This window comes from Nyctereutes procyonoides, unplaced genomic scaffold (assembly GCF_905146905.1).
Source record: "Nyctereutes procyonoides isolate TBG_1078 unplaced genomic scaffold, NYPRO_anot_genome, whole genome shotgun sequence".
NCBI lineage: Eukaryota > Metazoa > Chordata > Mammalia > Carnivora > Canidae > Nyctereutes > Nyctereutes procyonoides.
Window position 1 is genome coordinate 64,830,707 of NW_026575049.1, and position 16,593 is coordinate 64,847,299.

The 16,593-nt window shown below is 37.0% G+C and overlaps 1 protein-coding gene and 1 long non-coding RNA gene across 5 annotated transcripts in view; both read left to right on the forward strand.

Annotated features, from left to right (window-relative positions):
• Positions 1–16,593, forward strand: part of LOC129511424 (uncharacterized) — a 95,808-nt gene that overhangs the window by 9,328 nt on the left and 69,887 nt on the right. For all 3 annotated transcript variants that reach the window (XR_008664820.1, XR_008664818.1, XR_008664819.1), the window contains exon 2: positions 8,308–8,451. This is a non-coding gene — a long non-coding RNA (uncharacterized LOC129511424). The remainder of the gene's footprint in view (positions 1–8,307; positions 8,452–16,593) is intronic.
• Positions 5,209–7,104, forward strand: LOC129511419 (eukaryotic translation initiation factor 3 subunit L-like). Of its 2 annotated transcripts, XM_055328054.1 has the most exons (2): positions 5,449–5,526; positions 5,598–7,104. In XM_055328054.1, exons 1-2 carry the CDS (start codon positions 5,449–5,451, stop codon positions 6,927–6,929), a joined length of 1,410 nt encoding a protein of 469 aa, XP_055184029.1. In that variant the 3' UTR covers positions 6,930–7,104. The 2 variants fall into 2 exon arrangements, with proteins under 2 accessions (XP_055184028.1, XP_055184029.1); XM_055328053.1 differs by having other exon boundaries at positions 5,209–7,104.

The following is a 16,593-nucleotide window of genomic DNA, read 5'->3' on the forward strand; positions in this document are numbered from 1 at the left end:
TTATTATCTCTTGTCTCTCTTTTTAAAAAAGTTGCATATTATGAAAATTTTCAAACACATACAAAGTAAGCAATATAATATACATACACAACACCTAGCTTTAATCATGACCATCAGTCTTTTTTCTTGTATCATCTATACCTCTACCCACTCTCCAATTTCCATTCCATTATTTTTTAACAGTGTTTGTACATATATTTAAACATACAAATCTTAGTTGTATAGTTTTGACAAATGGATATACCAATGTAACCCATATCCCTATCATCACATAGGAATTTACATCTCCCTAGATGGTCCCCTTGTGCCTCTTACCCCTTCACAGGCAACTTCTATGTTGATTTTTATTTTAACCTTAGATTAGTGCCTGTTCTAGGCCTTTATCCTCTTTTATGTTTAGCTTCTTCTCAGTACAATGTCTGTGAGATTCAGTCTACTTCATATAATTGCTGTCACTACTACAGTATGTTTATCCTTTCTCCTGTTGATGGACATTTGGTTAATGAAGGTTTTTGTTATTGAGAATAAAGCTGCTATGAACATTCTTCCATAAGTCTACCAGTGCTTAAACTTTTTTTAAAGGTCTAAGTGGTGTGTGTGTGTGTGTGTGTGTGTGTGTGTGTGTGTGTGTGTAGGAGCAGGGAGTTGGTTATTGTTGAGGAATCCAGGTCATTTGTCCAGTAGAATATCTAGTCAGGATTCTGCTGATTGCATCCACTTATGTTTTACATATTCCTCTGTCCCTTGAATTTTCTGTAAATTGATAATTAGATCTAGAGGCATAAAAGATTCAAGTTCAATTTTGTCAAGACTGTTTCAAAGGTGTTGTTGTGCACTTCCATTAGAAGATCACAGTGATGAGTATTCTTTTATTTGACACTGTAACTTTGGGATAGGTTTCTAGAAATGAGATTGTTGGAATAAAGGGTAAATGTATATAAACTTTCACTAGATTTAACTTATGAGATTTTCAGGTATGTATTATAAACTATAATATGCTGTTCACTGAGGTATTGGTTGTGGTAATTTTGCTACGTAGAAATACACATACACACACAGTTGAATCTCATTATTTGTAGTAGTTATGATCTATAAAGTTGCTGCAAACACTGAATTAGTAAGTACTGAACCATGCCTCCTAGAGAAAAATACAAGGTTAAGATCCTGTGAGCATCTGGTCACAACATTTTAGTCAACTGAGCAATAGATAACCTTATTTTATGTGTACTTCTGCTTAAAGACAACTTATTTAATATATATTGTTGATTCATTAATATTGAGCTCACAGTCAACAGCACTATAACTCATGCCCAAATGAAATTTATCTAACACACGTATTTTCTCTGAGGGCAACAGCACAGCCTTCCTTTGCTTAGAAACATTAGACAGCAGCTCAGCACTATGTTTGTGGGCCCTTTTAAACATTGAAATCACACACACACAAACAAAAGCAGAAGACATAAAAATTTGAACAACCTGGTGCTAAATGGACCACAAAATGGACACTTATTTACAGTGTGAGATCTAAGACAAGAAGGCAGAACATTACCTTGTTCAGCCTCAGCTAGGTATGTGGGTGCCAAGAGACTCAAATTTTGGGGGACTCGTGGCATGTCCATGAATGACCTGCGAAAGCACTATGAGTATTAATATGGGAATTACAAGTATTTTTAGTGAGTAGGCAAAATCACAAATACGTACTCCATGAAGAATGAGAATCAACTCTATACATAAAACAGGATTAGCATCTGTTTCCAACCCCCCAGAAATTGGGCAGCTAAAAAGAAGAATAAACATATTCTTTTCAGCAGGCTCAATGGGACTATATTCCCATGAGAGCTAGGCTTGATGGAGGTATCCTGTCTCAAAAACGTGTAGACTGAAGCATAACCATAACTCACTGTGATAGGAGATGTAGGTAAATTGGGTTTTAGATATGCTAACATTTTTACTAAGAAAGAACCCTCCTTAGGTGAGAAAAATATCATATATAGCAGTGGAAATGGCGTGAGGTTTAGAAAGTATGGAAGTGTCTAAGAAAACTAGCTTAAAATCTGACCTGAAAGAAAGAAAAGACTGAGGACTTAGTACAGAATAAATGCAAAGAATATAGTTCTAAGATGTTTCACTGAATGGGGAGTGAGAGACATACTACCTAATGAGGATGTCTGGTGATGAGAAGAATCAATTTACCTGGGAGCTAAGAAGTAATAGAAAATCCTTTGCCTCACTAATGAGTAGTTGTTCTGACTTGGACTTGAGGGTATATGTATGCGAAGCCATGGTGAAAAAGGACCAAGTGATTCCAGAATATGGTTTAAAAAAAATTATCTTGTTCTAGGTATGAACCTTAGAGAGCAATTTGTAAAGAGTTTGATTTATTAATTAATATCAGATCACTATAATAATAATAAATAAAACAATGCCTGGTGGTTTACATATCGAGATAGATATTCTGCTCCCAAGTCCTCCGTAAATTATAGACTCACATTTGGCTCTCCACATATTGAGCAAAAGCTGGTATAAAAATTATCAGAGGAGTGCCTGGGTGGCTTAGTCTGTTAAGTGTCTGCCTTTGGCTGGGGTCATGATCCTGGGGTCCTGGGATCAAGCCCTGCATTGGGCTCCCTGCTCAGTGGGGGACCTACTTCTCCCTCTCCTTCTGCTGCTCTCTCTGCTTGTACTCTCACTCTCTCTCTCCCTCTCTCTGTCAAATTAACAAATGAAATCTTTAAAAAAAAAGAGAGAGATAATTATCAGAGACACTAGAGCCAACACATAGGATAACAGCCATATTTTTCAAATATACCATGACAATTACTCTCCCACCTCTTATCCCTAATACTATTCTATTGAGAGGCAACAACAGAAAATATACCACTAGATTTTTGCTTCAGACTTACCCTTAAAATTTCTCTAGGTTAGATATCGGGCTGAAGATATTTCTTGAAGTCGAGTCACAGAGACATTCTAGTGCTTGACCACAACACTTATATCTATGGTGAGACTCCAGCCTCCTTCCCAGCCCCAACAAGGATTCCCATAAAACTCTCCTATAATTCTCTTTCCTAAGACGCTCTTATAAATAGCATGTCCTAAATCATGGACACTAGCCTAGGTTTCCCTTTTTGCTTATTGGACATCTTGCCTGCACTCACTAGTTTCTCTCTGGCTTTAAGAATTTCAAAGGCCATCTCCAGGAGGTAGGAAAAAAAATTCTTTGAGGTAGAGGTGGAGATGGTACTAGAAAAGCCCATTTGGATTATATACTTTTAAAGAAAGTGACTTAGATAATATGAAGATTATCAACACAGTAACAAACACCTACATTTTAGTTTCTTACTGACCAGACTTAACAATATTTAGGGAAATCATGAGAAGCAATTCTTACTCCCAGAAGCCTAGAATTCAGGAAAGCTCTGCTTTTGCAGAGTCAGAGTCAGAGTCATTTTGCTGACTGAGAAAAATAAAAAGGAATTTGGTAGAAACTTTTGTTATATATATATATATATATATATATATATATATATATATATATGACATATATATGTGACACATATATATGTGACATTCATATATATATAAAGTAGTAGGATTGATATGAAATAAAAATATTTTCATAATTTCAGGTTCAGTTTGAACTTTTGTTTACTTAATTTCTGAATTTCATTGTTCAATTAGAATCATACAATAACATGAGATTATTTTGCTATCCAAAGCAATTTGTTGCTATTCATTCCTCAACAATAGCTCTCTACCCTCATCTTTTACTCTCCAATTCCAAATTCCAATATTATTCAACTGGAAGGTTAGACTGAGTGAGGAGTTGAAGACAAACAGGTGATACTTAACACAAAGCAATGAAATACATAATGTAAGCATTCCATTTTGAAATAAGTTAGATGTTAAGAAATATAGCTGCTATGAATTTTTACTGATGACATGCCTGTTGTGACCTAGGCTATTGATATGGTTGGCCAAGCATGAATAGAAGACAAACATTTCTATACCTGAACTCAGGCAAACTGGTTAACTTAGAAGAAACTTCAAGTCTATATTTATCAATGGAGCAGAGAAAATGGAATCAAATGACACAGGAAGAAAAAAAGGAAAAAAAGATAGCTATATGGTAAAAATCCCAATTATCTTGGGATCATTTTTCCAGAAATCAAAATAGGACCCATTAGCCCAAAGGTAAAACTTCTGAGCTGCTAAAAAAAAAAAAAAAAAAAAAAAAAAAAAAAAAGTAAAAAAAAACTGTATACTACAGTTCACAAACTTTATGTAGAAAATGTTCTAATATTAAATTTATCTAAATAAACTTGATATTTCACTCCCCTAGTCACAGAAAATTAGAAGCAATAAATTTTTTTAACCCTCAGTTATTATAGACTCTAACATTTATTGTGTGTTTACTGTGTGTGAGGAATAGTTACATAAATAGTTAATTTAATCCTATAAGGTATGTATTATTATTCCCCTCATTTCACAGACAAGGAGACAGAGGTAGAGAGAGGTTGTTAAATTTGCCCGACATGACACAGTAAAAACCAGGAGGGTCAGGATTCAAATACAAGCATTTTACCAGAGACTACACTTTGAGGCATTAGTGGCAGACATCAGGGACTGTAAATACAGTGATGAACAGGTGAGGAGGCTCCTGTTGTCAAGGTCTACAAGGGCCGGGGACCTGGAAGAGGCATGAGCTGGTAGGAGCAAGAACTGATGCTGATAGCACAAGAAGGCAGAGGTGTTGAGGGTTGGGAGCGCCAGACCCTTTACAGTTATTGTTTAATTCATTCTTTGCAACCATTCTGTAACTTAGAAGCAGCCCTTTCTCAGATGAAGAAATTGAGTTTGCGGAGCATTAAATAAATTCCCCCCAAATTGCATAATTTAGTAAATAGTGGACCTGGGATTTGAATCCAGGTCTGTCTGACATGAAGGCTTAATTTCTTTCTCCTGTACCTCACTACTCTAACAAAACCTTAGAAACAGAGGAACTTAAAAAGTATTTTGTCTGCAATTCTGTATAAAAGGAAAAAGCCCTGAACACACTACACCAGCCTGTGAAAGTTTTGTTGAATTCATAAAGTGGTTCAATGTGAAAATGGTGCAATAAAATATGTACAATTAAGACCCTAATAATCAAGAACCAGTGACATTATGTAGATTACTCTCTGTTTAAGAAAACAGGAAAAAGCTCTCCGGAGGTGCTCGTGAGCCCAGAAGCCATGTCTTACCCCGCTGATGATTACGAGTCCGAGGCTGCTTATGATCCCTATGCTTACCCAGGCGACTATGATATGCACACAGGAGACCCAAAGCAGGATCTGGCTTATGAACGTCAGTATGAACAGCAGACCTATCAGGTGATCCCCGAAGTGATCAAAAACTTCATCCAGTATTTTCACAAAACCGTCTCGGATTTGATTGACCAGAAGGTGTATGAGCTGCAGGCTAGTCGTGTGTCCAGCGATGTCATTGATCAGAAAGTATATGAGATCCAGGACATCTATGAGAACAGCTGGACCAAGTTGACTGAAAGGTTCTTCAAGAATACACCTTGGCCTGAGGCTGAAGCCATAGCTCCACAGGTTGGCAACGATGCCGTCTTCCTGATTTTGTACAAAGAATTATATTACAGGCACATATATGCCAAAGTCAGTGGGGGCCCCTCCTTGGAGCAGAGGTTTGAATCCTACTACAACTACTGCAATCTCTTCAACTACATTCTTAATGCTGATGGTCCTGCTCCCCTTGAACTACCTAACCAGTGGCTTTGGGATATCATTGATGAGTTCATCTATCAGTTTCAGTCATTCAGCCAGTACCGCTGTAAGACTGCCAAGAAGTCAGAGGAAGAGATTGACTTCCTTCGCTCCAATCCCAAAATCTGGAATGTTCACAGTGTCCTCAATGTCCTCCACTCCCTGGTCGACAAATCCAACATTAACCGGCAATTGGAGGTGTACACAAGTGGTGGTGACCCCGAGAGTGTGGCTGGCGAGTATGGACGGCACTCCCTTTACAAGATGCTTGGGTATTTCAGCCTGGTGGGGCTTCTGCGTCTGCACTCCCTTTTAGGGGATTACTACCAGGCCATCAAGGTGCTGGAGAATATTGAACTAAATAAGAAGAGTATGTATTCTCGTGTGCCTGAGTGCCAGGTCACCACATACTACTATCTCGGTTTTGCATATTTGATGATGCGTCGCTACCAGGATGCCATCCGGGTATTTGCCAATATCCTCCTCTACATCCAAAGGACCAAGAGCATGTTTCAAAGGACTACATACAAGTATGAGATGATTAACAAGCAAAATGAGCAGATGCACGCGCTGCTGGCCATCGCCCTCACCATGTACCCCATGCGAATCGATGAGAGCATTCACCTGCAGCTGCGGGAGAAATATGGGGATAAGATGCTACGCATGCAGAAGGGTGACCCACAGGTCTATGAGGAACTTTTCAGCTACTCGTGCCCTAAATTCCTGTCACCTGTGGTGCCCAACTATGATAATGTGCACCCCAACTACCACAAGGAGCCCTTCCTGCAGCAGCTGAAGGTGTTTTCTGATGAAGTGCAGCAGCAGGCCCAGCTCTCCACCATCCGTAGCTTCCTCAAGCTGTACACTACCATGCCTGTGGCCAAGCTGGCCGGCTTCCTGGACCTCACAGAGCAGGAGTTCAGGATCCAGCTCCTTGTCTTCAAGCATAAGATGAAGAACCTGGTGTGGACCAGTGGCATCTCTGCCCTTGATGGTGAATTTCAGTCGGCATCCGAAGTTGACTTCTACATTGATAAGGACATGATCCACATTGCAGACACCAAGGTCGCCAGGCGCTATGGGGATTTCTTCATCCGGCAGATTCACAAATTTGAGGAGCTCAATCGAACTCTGAAGAAGATGGGACAGAGACCCTGAGGACATTCACACTCTTTGTTAGGAACTCATTTTAAGGTCTTTGTAGGTGGGGCCTCTTTTTGTCTCCATGAAGCCTTTGCCTAGATCAGCCATCAGCAATTCAGCTGAGTTGAAGTTTATTTGGATTAAGGACTGAAGTATTTTAAATAAGTCTCAGTAAAAGATCTTCTTTGGAGCCAGAAAAAAAAAAAAAAAAGAAAACAGGAAAAAGTCTTGCATATTTTAAAAAGCCTAAAAATAGATATGGTTAAAATAAAACGTGCATTTAAAGGGACAAGCTTCAAGAATCTGGAAAATTCTCCTCTGTGGAATACCTCTTTTCTAATGACGCCAGATAAAGAAAGTTTCCTATATTGAGAAATAGTACAAATAGACATATTAAATAAAGGTTAACACTATTTTGTGTCATAGGACCCAACAAAAATAGTCCCAACACTTTAATAGCAACTTGGATTATGTGTTAATACTGAATGATACAGTATCTAAAATGTGTTTCTACAAGTTGTAAGAAATTGTAATTTATCAGGGATTCAAGCTATTAGGAAAGTAAAACAATTGGATTTCTCCTCATTCTATACTTCTGTGAGACAAAAGGACACAGATGTTCTTCAAAGACCTATGAACTTAAAATTCAAATATTCAGCACCAAATAAGCCAAGGGTTTACTTTAAAGAGCAACATATATGGTATGTCTTACATACAATATTGAACTGTATTTCCTATACTTTCTCTACAGTGCTGTGTTGATGATTGTTTTCATGACAACAATCATGACCCATAGTGTGCCCTCTAAGCTACAAAAAGACAAAAAAAGCTAAAAACTACATTCAATGTAATTTGAAAACAATACATTCAATTACCACCTTTAAAAAATGAGCCAACTATTGCGTATCTAAAATCTTTCAGATAACCCAAATGCTAATTAGAAAATTTCATTATCCAGTTTATTCATTAAAACACCTGAAAAAATATTTATGAAAAATATTCCTAGAAATATAAGAAAATATTTTCATCTACTGCACATTACTTTTATTGACTTGCATGTTCTTTTAAAGTTCTATGCCCTGCTTAGGTGTTGGATGTATTTTTAATGAAAAATTTTAATAATTTCAAAATAGCTATTAAGAAATTTTCAGTTGGTTAATGATCATAGACAACATTCAAACAAAAAATACCATTTGTTACTGAATAGCTTTAACATTTTACTTGGGTTGCAAGAAAACTTTGTATGGGAGATAATTACTTAATTTAGATGTATATATTTGTTCACTCAGAAGTGATGCTTTGTCAATGACAAAAACATAATTATGCATAAAGTTAGTTTTGTTCAAACCTTTTTTGCTAACTTTTAAAAAGATTTTATTTATTTATTTGACAGAGTGCAAAAGAGAGAGCATAAATGGGGAGCAGGAGAGGGAGGAACAGGCTCCTTATTGAGCTAGGAGCCAGATACAGGCTCCATCCCAGGACTCCAGGACCACGACCTGAGCTGAAGTAGACGTTTAACCAACTGAACCACCAGGTACCCATCCTTTTACTAATTTTTTTTTAAATCAAAGAAATGTATGTAGTTTAAAGTAGAAGAGAAAGGAAAATATTTTCTTCCTGGGCAAATTCACGGTAGGTGGAGGATGTGTAGCTATAACTACTTTCTGTAAAGTTTCTAAGATAGTTCCAAGTTTCAATTTAAAAATCATGTTAAACCATTCATTTTGATTTTTGTTTCAAAGTGTTTAGACACCATAGAGGGTAATGATCTGATATTTTTGGGAAAATCTTACTTTGACTTTGTTTCTAAATGATCCTTAGGAACATTAAAGAGTTTCTGTAGGTGGGTCCCACACTCATTGAAGACTTAGAGCATTTAATTAATAAAGGGTAACTGATTGTGAATAGGTCTTCTGATGGGCTTTAGAAATTTTATGAAATATGATCTGAATTTATAACATCATAGAGAGATCTCTTTATGAAGCTTTATTATGCCAGAGACACTCTGAAAATTCTTTCTTCCAGTTTAAGGCTTCAAATAGCACATATATACTGATTAGTCTGTAATTTGGAAAGAGTCAGTCTATTACTAGGACAGCATTTCAACCATGTAAGAGACTATATTTCCCTTTTTAAAAACATTTACCCTTATTTTATTTTCTAAGAAATCATTTAAATATTGAATCAGTATGACAGGCCTTGTCAAAGCAACAATTGAGCAATTGGCGTAGAATAGTAAAGTACTATTACCTAGATGAGGCTCAGATAGTAGATTCATTAAAAGAACACATTGTCCTGTTTTCTTCCTCTTTAAAGGAAGCATTCTAGCAGTAGCAGTGTAAAGACAGGAAGTACCTATTCCTTGCTTACTAAAAGAAAATGTTGAAAGGGAATCTTATCTCCACCTGCTTGACAGCTTCTCAGAAACGACCAGTCTTTTAATTTCCTTTCCTTTTTCTCTTTACAACTTTTAATTGGTTCACATGTTCCAGACCTCAGGGGACAATGTGATTTCTCATTTTTAATGTGGCATATCCTCAATATCCTAATGCCCACACACAGTGAGTGTGATACTGGTGGCTCCTAAGACATACTTGTTTCTGTGTCATACTTGTGTGACATATCTTTTGGGATGGTTATGACATACTTCTTCCCAAATAAAGATTTTAAATTTACTGTTTTGGGAGATTAATGCATATAGTGGCACAGAAAGTAATATATTAGTGTCATTATTATTACCAATTATTACTCAGAAGGTGCTTTTTGATGACAAGTTCACACACATGTACCAAACAGAAGAGCTCTAATGACCATCTACATAATCATATAAATTAAATCTAAAAACTGCCACAAAAAGCCCAAAACTCATTTTGTATCAGGAGACTGGAAATGGTAGAGTATTTCTGTTTGTATTTGATTTCCTGGTGCTCTGTCTTTATATAACTAAGAAATGATGCAAATCCATATAATCATGGCCAACAGCCAAATCTTCCACAAGTACTTGTGAGTGTATGTGGATGTTCATGAAAATATATTTCAAAGATTTCTATCTTGCTAATTTATAAACTTTTATGTCTAGACAGAAACAAATACAGGGCAACTTTTGAGCATTATTTCTGATGTGTATGATAATAATTTGCACAAACCATTTAGACAGACTAAAAACATATGAAATAAATGTGATGCTTCTAAAAAGACTTCTCTGATTTTCACTCCGGAGAAAATAATTTGCTGTTTTACCTTACTGTTTTTTTCCTTGTGACTCAAGGGAATCCATGACTCTAATATGTTTTTCTTGTAGGTATTTAAAATAACATACTATTAAAGTGGATAGTATTTTCAAATTTAGTTAAATAGGGAAATAGTTAAGATTGTAACTTTCAGACAATACTCCTCCTTAAAATTTAGACAATACTCTTCTTTGACATTTTAGTGAGCTCCAAAGTTCATAAGTTACTTTGCCCTTTATTTAGTAGAATATCACCCAACATGTAATGGGAAAATAAAAACTTACATATCACAATATTATCATTGTATATATTTATGATATACGACACACTGTATTATGTGATTTACCAAATTAATCTGTAAAAGAGTGTGTGGCCACTATTAGTTGCTTTAAACTGTCAAATGAACTAGACGTTGATTTTTAAACCTCAAGAGAGCATTAATGGTTTACTAAATTTTCTCAACTGAAGTTCATCATCCGAGCAGAGCAAGACCTTTTTTCATCATTCATCGGTCAAAAGTCATTCTTCTGGCATATTCCTCTACTCTCTACGTGTTCGCCAGAGTGAGATTCAACTGCAGCTCTTGTGGCCCCCATCTTACCACCCATCTGTCTTGCTCAGCTCTCAGAACTGCTTCTCTTTGATGTACCTCTGATATCTCCAGAGAGCCTCCCTACTGGCTCTCTCCTCAAAATGCCCCCCAGGACCCTACACCCTTCTTTAGCTATATTTTCTCTCCTTTTCTTCCCATCCAAGCTTCTTGAGAAGGGGCTCTAGTCAGTCCCTACATTTTCTTGTCTCTCATTCAATCTTTTTATTCTCTCTTTTTTCTTTTAATAAAATATACATAACATAAAACTTGCCATTTTAACTTTCAAGTGCATAGGTCTGTGGCATGAAGCACATTGACATCGCTCTACAACCATCACCACCATCCATCTCCAGAACCTTTTCACTTCCCAAACTGAAACTCTATACCTGTTAAACAATAATTTTCTATTCCTCCTCCTCCCTGCTCGCGGCCCCTGGAAACCCCCATTCTACTTTCTGTCTTTATGAATTTGATGACTCTGTGTACCTCATATAAGGGGAATCCCGTAGTATTTATGCTTATGTGACTGACATTTCATTGAGCATAACATCCTTAAGCTCAGTCATGTTTCCTTTATTGTCTTTGTTTTATCTTTTCCATGCCATTGAACTGCTCCTTGCCAAGGTCACCAGTGACCCCCAACTTACTTGATACTCTGGAAAATTGTCTTTTTTTAAATCTTTCAGTGGCATTCAACTGCACTTGAAGCTTCTTTACAATCTCCCCTCTTTTCAATTCCAAGACCTCCCTCTCTCCTGTTTTCTTCCTACGTTCCTAGCACTTCTGTGTTTGCTCCTCTTTACCTCAAATAATGTTTTTCTTCTGTGTCCTGTGTACATTTTAGAACATACTTTTCCATTCCTGTAATTTCTATTGCCATCCATATGTGGACTCTGACTCTTTGTTGTCATCAACCTAGATTTCTCTCCTGAACTCCAGAGGAGCGCAAACATCTATTGATGGAGATCCCCACATGAATGCTACACCTGCAAAATGTTTAAATCCATGCTTCCCTCTGGATTTATATCAACAATAGCTGGTACCATCCTCTGAGTTACTCTTGACTTTAAAATTTTTCCTACCCACAACATTTAATTGATTTCATAAGTTTTCTCAGTTTTTCCCACTCCATATCTTTGCAATAACCTTAATATTCACTTGTATCTATCCTCACTGCTACTGCTACTTGGCAATTCAAGTATTAGTCTTCTCTCTGGGATCACTGTTACAGCTTCCTAATGAGTCTGCTTCTTTTCCTTCAGTTTCATTCCCATCTGGTATATTCTCCACCTATTGTCAGAATGATTTCTACAAAGCAAATATGATTATATCACTCCCTGAATAAAAGTCTTGAATGCCTTCCCATTGCCTTCAGGAAGAAGAGTGCCATATTCTGCAGGATCTGGCCTCTCCATCTAAACCTCAGTACTTGCTGCTTTCCCTTATGCATTATTTGTTCCCAAGGGCATGATAAACTGTCCTAAATGTACTCTCCCCAGGCTGCCTTATCTACATAGGTGCCGTTCTCCTGGATAACTCTTATTGTCCTTTAGGACTCTACTCCAGGGCCATCTTCTCTAGAAAACCTTCCATGAAGGTGGGTATGGTGGATCCAGTAGTGTACTGCTTGGATTCTTTTAAGGCCTCGGGACTGAATTGTTCATTCCCTGACCACTGAGAGTATAAGTACAGATAGATCACAGCTAAATTTCATTTTGCAGCTTGACCGTGGTTGAAGAGAGCCACTTCCTTAAGGCCATGCCTTCCTTCCTATGGGCAACCCATATGTAATGACTACTTGATCTGGAAATATAGAAGCCTAGTTACATTGTCCCAGTTGGGACTATTCTGCAGGCCACCCTAGCCCTATAATCCTCCCATGAAAAGGCTGAGAACTTTGTTGTGACTGCATCAGAGACCAACTTCTTCTGTTCAATTCAGTTTCTTTCACTTCTCCTGCAAGTGATTGATCCTGAAAGCTAGCCTCCTGTGCACAGATCTCCATCTTAGAGTCCATTTCACAGGGAACTAAGTAGCAACACTGAGTTAGGATCCTCAACGTCACTTGCTTATTTCTATCATAACACTTATCCCCCTATATCATCATAATTGTCTGTTTACTTGTGGGGCTCTGCCTAAGTACAATGAGCAACTTGAGGACAGAGAGTCACCATCTTGTCTTTTTTATCTTCACTTCCTTTTTATCCTTATTTATTAAATCTTCTTGAATAAATAAATGAGTAAATAAATGTATGAGATCACCATCTTCAAAATCCTTCGGGATTTTTCTAAAATCGATTCAATCCTTCCTGACCTTTATTTCCTTTAGGAATAGCTCCAGAAAATCTGGATTGTCTCTTCCAGGATGTATTTGAAGTTTGCTGCTGCTTGTGTTTAATAAAATTGAGAGAAGCATGGATTTGAAGATCTAGATTTAGATGCCTGGATTGAATTCTTAGTCATCATAGCTGTGTGACTTTGGGCAAATCATATAACCTCTTCATGTCTCAATTTGATCAGCTGGACAATTGTAATTCTAGCCCATAAATACTGCTTGGTGGTAAATAAATTAGGTAATATCTGTATGAAATGATGGCACGTGGTAGATACTCAATAAATTTTAGCCCCACACCCCTTTTTTCCTTTTTAGATTAAACTTATTCTTCCTATAATAATTTGCAAAGAAATAAATTACAGTAGTTTGGTCCTACTGAGATGATCTCAGTAGCTCTCATTATCTTCTCACCCCACTCCCCTGCCTTTCATGGAACATGGCAAAAATCCATCATTCTCTTCTCTGCTACTGTACTTATTGTAGAAGGGGAAAAAAGCATCTACTGAAAGCCTTTGAAAGCATCTACCTGTGGAAGGAGCCTTGGTGTCCATCGAAGGATGAATGGATAAAGTAGATGTGGTATATATATATACAATGGAATATTACTTAGCCATTAGAAACGATGAATACCCACCATTTGTTTCAAAGTGGATGAAACTAGAAGGTATTATGCTGAGTGAAAGAGGTCAATCGGAGAGGGACAAACATTGTATGGTTTCACTTATTTGGGGAATATAGAAAATAGTGAAAGGGATTATAGAGGAAAGGAGAGAAAATGAGTGGGAAATATCAGAGAGGGTGACAAAACATGAGAGACTCCTAACTCTGGGAAACCAATAAGGGGTAGTGGAAGGGGAGGTGGGCGGGGGGATGGGTGGCTGGGTGGCAGGCACTGAGGGGGGTACTTGAGGGATGAGCACTGGGTGTTATACTATATGTTGGCAAATCGAATTCCAATAAAAAAAATACAAAAAAATAAAATTCAAATTCCAAAAAATAAATAAATGAAAAATAAAAAGAAAAGAAAAGAAAATTCCATTTCACATATAAATATTGTCTTTTCTTTTGTCTGTACATTTATACCTATTTAAAATATACTGTATATAGCAGAAAATTGACTATTAATACCATATATAAATATATATTTATGAATTTTGTTTTCTAGGTCACTTCTGTTTGTTACTGATAAATCTCTAAACTCTAAGTCATACAAATGAATATAGTTGAAGAGATTTATTTATTTTTATTTATTTATTTATTTATTTTTTAGTTGAAGAGATTTAAAGCTGAATTCAAATCTGCCTCATGTAATTCCAACAGTTTCAAAGCCAATTTAGTTTTGATTAGATAATACTTACTCTTGGTGACAGGTGTTGAGTATAAAAGAAACTAAATTGAGTTTTAAAAATGCTGATAGAAGAAGTCAGTGTAAGTAAATATGGAACATCATAATGACATTTTTAACACTTTATTGTGTGGTGTTAATAGTTTGGCTATAGGCAGTAGCTTTGGGGCAAAAGGTAGATACCGATTTTCATAAAATTGCAGGCTTAACAATGAGAAGAAAGTTTGTGAATCCCAAGAGAGGTTAAGATTGTTTCATTCTAAAAGGTAGTTTGACAAGACTGACTTGAGATCAGAGACAGCTATAATTTGTGTGCTTTCTTATGGTGTGCTGTGTTTATGATAAATAAAAGATACTTCTCTATTTAAAAAAAGCATCTACTCAACAATGCAAGTCCCTGCTTGCTACAATTTTTGTTAAATTTATTGTGAAGCATCAAATTTGCTAGTGACTAGAGAGGTGTGACTAGGTGTGTCTGACAGTGAATCAAAGGTGAGTTAAATGACTTGAATGGAACACTATCTGATAGGCTTCAGTGAAGCGTAGGAAGGGCTAAAATGATTAACATAAAGCACCAAGAAAAGGTTAAAGTTATAGTAGCAGGGTATCCCATATTTAGGTACCTGATTCACTCAATATTTCTAGTTTTCTTCTTCCCAGTACTTGGAAAATCACATTTCTTGGTTTCCTTGTCACTAATTGGACCATGTGATAAGCTCTGGCCAATTACTGGGACAGAAGTGTCACATCACATGTAGGTAGAAGTATCTGAGTCAGTGATCAGTTCTCAGCTTGAAATCTGGAATTTTGAAGAACACATGCCCTGAATAGTCTTTTAGATCTGGAGCAAATTCTGCAAAAAGTGAAATAACCTTTCATTGTATTAAACTGCTGAGGTATTCATGTTACACACTACCTTAACCATTTGGTTCAAATGTAACCATTTCTGGCCAACTTCACTGGGGCTCAAGAGAACTCAGGATAAATTTGAATAAACAAAACATCCCAGGAAAAATAACCATGGCCAGCTGTTTCAGAAAATAGAACTGAAAGGTTGTTCACAATTCTTTTGCCCGCATCTACTCTACTGTTCTATGCTAGAGTAACTTAGCTCTTCCCTTTCAATATGCTCTCTTCTGTGTATCTCCTTCTCTCACTTCCAACAGCCAGTTGTCTTTCTCAGCATCACTGCGTGTCCACATCCCTGAATCATTCATCTTACAAGGAGATAGAATTCAGTTGGTCCAAGGTCTGCAACCATCACAAAGTCCTCTTGAACCAGACTACATAGGCTTCTGGGCAGTCTACAAATAGGCTTTTCTTGAAGTAGATGCCGTCCCCATTGTTCAATTAGCAACAACCATGAGATTGGATCATGAGATACAAAACATGGCCACCCATGCTTAAAGAAAAGGAACTGTGGATTGGAGACTGTTTTGGCTTGCCCAGTAAACTGGGATACAGATGCTTCGGGCCAGTGACAGGATAGTACTCCCTTGTTGTGCCTACTGGACATTGAACTGGTTTCACAAATGTCTTGGTCTTGATCTGGAAATTGACCTGGGACTTCCGGGCCAGGACAAAATTTTTATTGAGCTGATCGATGAGTCTTCCTGGATGAGTCCGAAAAAGTGGATCCAATGACCCTGGGTCAAATGCAGGAAATCTCTGGCTTATTAGATAATTTTAATCAAGAACTAGATATTTAATTTTGAGAGTGTTTTTGGTTGGTAGTAGGCACAAAAGGCAATGGTTGTTTTAGAGCAATGTAATAATCAGTGATTTAAAAATGGTTTTGTTGTCTACATATAAATTAGGAACCATTTCATTTCACCCTGAGCATTTGGTTAACTTATTCATAAATGTGAAATAACAGCTTCCCTTTGCTCTTAACATCACCATCTTACCTGCCACAGTTTCTTATGAATGCTCTTATTAATGTATGATAGTCTCTATTTGGAGTGTATTTATTTACTTTCTTAAAGTGTTTATTTCATTTTTTTTGTTTATTTCATTTTAAATTGCACTCCTTAACCTGTCCCTATTGTTTAATGTTCCCCTGAGGAACCTTCTTATCTTTCCCAGGGTACTCCCATTGCCCTCTCAAATGGTGTCAACGCCCTCACTGTCCTCCACTGCACTCTGAATCAAAGCCTTCATTGCCTCTTTGAGGT